Below are 3,609 nucleotides of genomic sequence, written 5' to 3'. Positions count from 1 at the left end.
AGAGAGATTCGCAGAACACAAGTAGAATTAACATTCTACTTTTATAAATGAATTGAATGATTCAATGTGATAATTTAGAAGAAAAATGACATTTACGATTCGAGCTGGATCTTGGTAGTCTAATAATATTTCTGTGTGTATTTAGTACATAGTATAACATATTTTGCAACCTAGTAAACTGCGCACCAATTAATTTGTTGGACTTAAAACACAGTTTCCATTGGAATAGTAAAATATATATAACATGTATTTCCTTCTTAATTATAAATATTATTAGGCTATCAAGATCCAGCTCAGATCGTAAATAATATTTTTTTTCTAAACTGATTGTATATCAAACGGTCTTGTTTCCCTTTATATCGCGATAATTTGGCTATCTGGTTTCTAAAGAAACGTTTTAGAAGGAGAGAGCACATCCTTCAAATATGTAAAACTTAAGAAACTTTGATTGAATGCGAAATGAAAAATTGAAATCTTCTGACCTCCTTTTTAAAAACTCACGAAAATTCGTGTAAATTTAATATTCTCCAGTTTGAGCTCAATGTATTAATTGGAGATTAATCTGTCAAAATTTTCTAAGACCGCCGTTGAATTGAATTCTTCCGACGATTAATCTTCCTGTTTGTTAACACGTTCTACTCACAATCAGTTCAGATCAGTTTAACTGGATAAGCTGGAGGATTAACGGGTAAAGCTTGGGATCGATCTTTCTTTACCTGCAAAAAAAGACCGATTCAGAGAAATGTTAAACGATTTTTCATTGTATTCGGTTTCCAGGTGGATCGACCGGGTTTCCCTTGCGGCTGCACGCGGGACGGTTGCGCGAACAGCACAGGCAGGATCGAATTTAACCCTGTGCGGGTGCGAACGCATTTCATCCATACGCTGATGCGATTAGAGTTGGAAAAGAAGCAGCGCGAGGAGGATGTCGGCGGCGATCACGATCATCTAGTGGACAATCAGGGACAAGGTAGGGGTGCTCGTTCCCTGAGAGACATCGGTTCCTTGGGAATGGACGCTACCGTGGGCGGCGACGCGTGCGCGATCCCGGGTACGGGACCCGGGGGAGGTGGCGGATTCACGACCTTGCACTACGAGACGGGTCACGAGAGTGTCGGAGCTGGCGTGGCTGGTTGCCAACCGGAAGTGCCCGGCACGCGGGAGGACAGTCTGGACTTGTACGCCATCAGGGACGACTGTTACGCGAGCGAAGACGCGGTGGATAGCAGCCAATCGGTCGTCGTGCAACGGAAACTGCACCCGGAATTCGGCCAGGCCTTTCAAAGCTTTTCGCCCGGCGTGCAGAGCGGCGGTGCCGTTAACGGTGGCGGTGGTGCTGGCAATGGCGGTGGCGGCATGAGCTTCCAGCAATCCTCGTATCAGGACTACGGATACGCGAGTCTACCATCCTCGTCGCGGTTCCAACCACCGCAGTTCCAGTCACCGCCCAATCCGGCCGCCTTCGCGCACTACGGGCCCTACGGCGGGCCCCAGGACACCGCGGGCACCGGTCTTCAGGGTGGCTGCGCCGGCCAGGTGCACCAAATGCAGCCGCAGCCGTCGCAGGGCCAGCAGCAGCAACAGCAGCAGCACTCGTCCTACGACGTGACGGTGTTCGCGCAGGATGACGCCACGAGTACCGCGCAGTACACGAATCTCACCAACTCGGTGCAGCCGATGAATGCGACGGTGGTGCAGCAGATGCAGAACAAGCTCGAGCCCTTCTCGGAACTCCTTAGCGGCAGGTATTCGTATTACGGCGAGATGCACGAACCGCAGCAGCACCACGGTACTTACGGTACTCACGGCAAGGTCGCGGAGATGATGGAGCCCGGTCAGGTCACCAGCGAGCAACAGCCCGATGGCGCGTCCGAGGACTGCGACGAGAACTTCGGCGAGATCATCAAGAAGTCCATGGTCGAGACCGTGTCTGCCTAGGATAAAGAAAGCCTATCTCGCGGGGAACTGTAACCAGGACAAGTACTGAGGATGCTCAGTGCGCGCCGAAAGATCGCTGCTGATCTTTTCAAAAGAGGGTGAAGCCCTTTCCTGCTTGCGCGATGAGCTCGAGAACAAGGAACTGGGCCCTTAGCGCTCGACAGTTCGTTTCCCTCGAGCTCTTCGCCCAGGATCGTTTGGACAACGGACTCCGTTGAATATGGAGACACTCGACGCACTCCGTGAACGATCTTGATGGCTCGGTTTCTTCAAAGCCTGGAAGATCGAAATATTTCGGATCTCTTCCAATTTTGCGATAATCTCGAAAAGGAGGACTTCGAGGACAACCTAGACAGAGGAGGAAACTCCGAAATTGTTCACTCTCCTATGCGATACTCGAACAGGGGTGAACGTAGCGCCCTCCGAGGGAGATGGAAGATCTCCCGGGGCCAGGGCATCGCGTTTTTGAGAGATCTCGCCCAGAGATCGTTAGGGAATTTTATGGCTACGACGTGTGCGTCCGCCCGGGATGGAGAGACTCGCGATGTCATCGTCGGCGCCATCCTTAATCCTGAGGATCAACGGATTGGTTAAGGGGATGCTGGAGGGACGTTCCTCGGTGTCGATAATGTCAACATTTCTAATTTTGTTTTCTCTATATTTGTCTTTGTCTAACGAAATGACATCTGTCCTTTGTTCAATTGCTGCGCCGCTCTCGCTACACGCAATACTACTCCGCACGCATACATACATATGAGATTTTCAAGCAAATTTTTCTCTTATACTAAAGCTTCTAGGCTCATTTCTGAAAGCACAACATTATTCTTTTTTGTAATCCCGAGTGCGCTGCATGCTTATTTTATACGTACAAAGTCGAAATTTTTATGTGCAGTAAATGCTGTCACGAGTCGACTGCAAAAATCGATAACAAAACTATATAATTTTTCTCTTTTTTTTTCGTTTTTGATGTAAAATCGACTGCAGCGCACTCCGTTTTTGTGCGCACTTTAATTCTGTAAAAAAGTTTTTTCAATTCCGTAAAGTCAATTCAAAGTTTAGTCCGTTCAAAAAAATGTGGGTAATTCTTGTCACTCCAGCATCCCCCTAAGTCACTTTGCGATACGAAAATTTCGCTATCTTGCAAATCCCATTTCATCGCGATCGAAAATTGATTTTCTTTTGCGATAAAAGTGGAAAAATGATAGCAAATCGTGGAGTCGAATGATCCCGTCCGGTCGACGACGATGTACGTCCTACGAGACGAAGACGAGGATCTAGACCTGGAAGGTCTCGAAGTAGGACCTTCCGAGCTTTGGAATTCTCGTCGGAAATCTTCAAGAGCGATCCGTGAGCAATGGTGGGAAAAGATTTCAACGAGGTTGTGACCAAGAAATAACACATGGGATCAGCTTATAAATTGCAGTTTATAATATCTAACTTTAAGCGTAGAGACGACCGACCGGGAGCGGGTCGTATGCCCTTTTGGGCGAGCCTCGGTCAGAGGCTGCGGATAATGTATCGATCTAGAGCGAATCTGCGCTCGCTCTAATTCGAGAGAATCGTTCTGGAATGCACATGTATACACAAATATACAAATACACACAAAAACACACACAAACAGTCGAATTTTGAAGATTTATATCATTTATATATATTTTATGCAGTATCAAA

The 3,609-nt window shown here is 47.4% G+C and overlaps 1 protein-coding gene across 1 annotated transcript; it reads left to right on the top strand.

The window, feature by feature from the left end:
* Positions 1 to 673: 673 nt before the first annotated feature.
* LOC112468905 lies at positions 674 to 1,954 on the top strand (the record flags this gene model as incomplete). The annotated part of the gene is made up of 1 exon (XM_025038305.1): positions 674 to 1,954. A coding segment is annotated over one exon (1,265 nt), but the record flags the coding sequence as incomplete, so codon positions are not given.
* Positions 1,955 to 3,609: the final 1,655 nt, after the last annotated feature.

Source organism: Temnothorax curvispinosus, unplaced genomic scaffold (genome assembly GCF_003070985.1).
Source record: "Temnothorax curvispinosus isolate PA1 unplaced genomic scaffold, ASM307098v1 QBEX01002226.1, whole genome shotgun sequence".
Lineage (NCBI taxonomy): Eukaryota > Metazoa > Arthropoda > Insecta > Hymenoptera > Formicidae > Temnothorax > Temnothorax curvispinosus.
The sequence above is the reverse complement of the archived record's forward strand: the minus strand, read 5'-3'. Positions and strand labels throughout refer to the sequence as shown.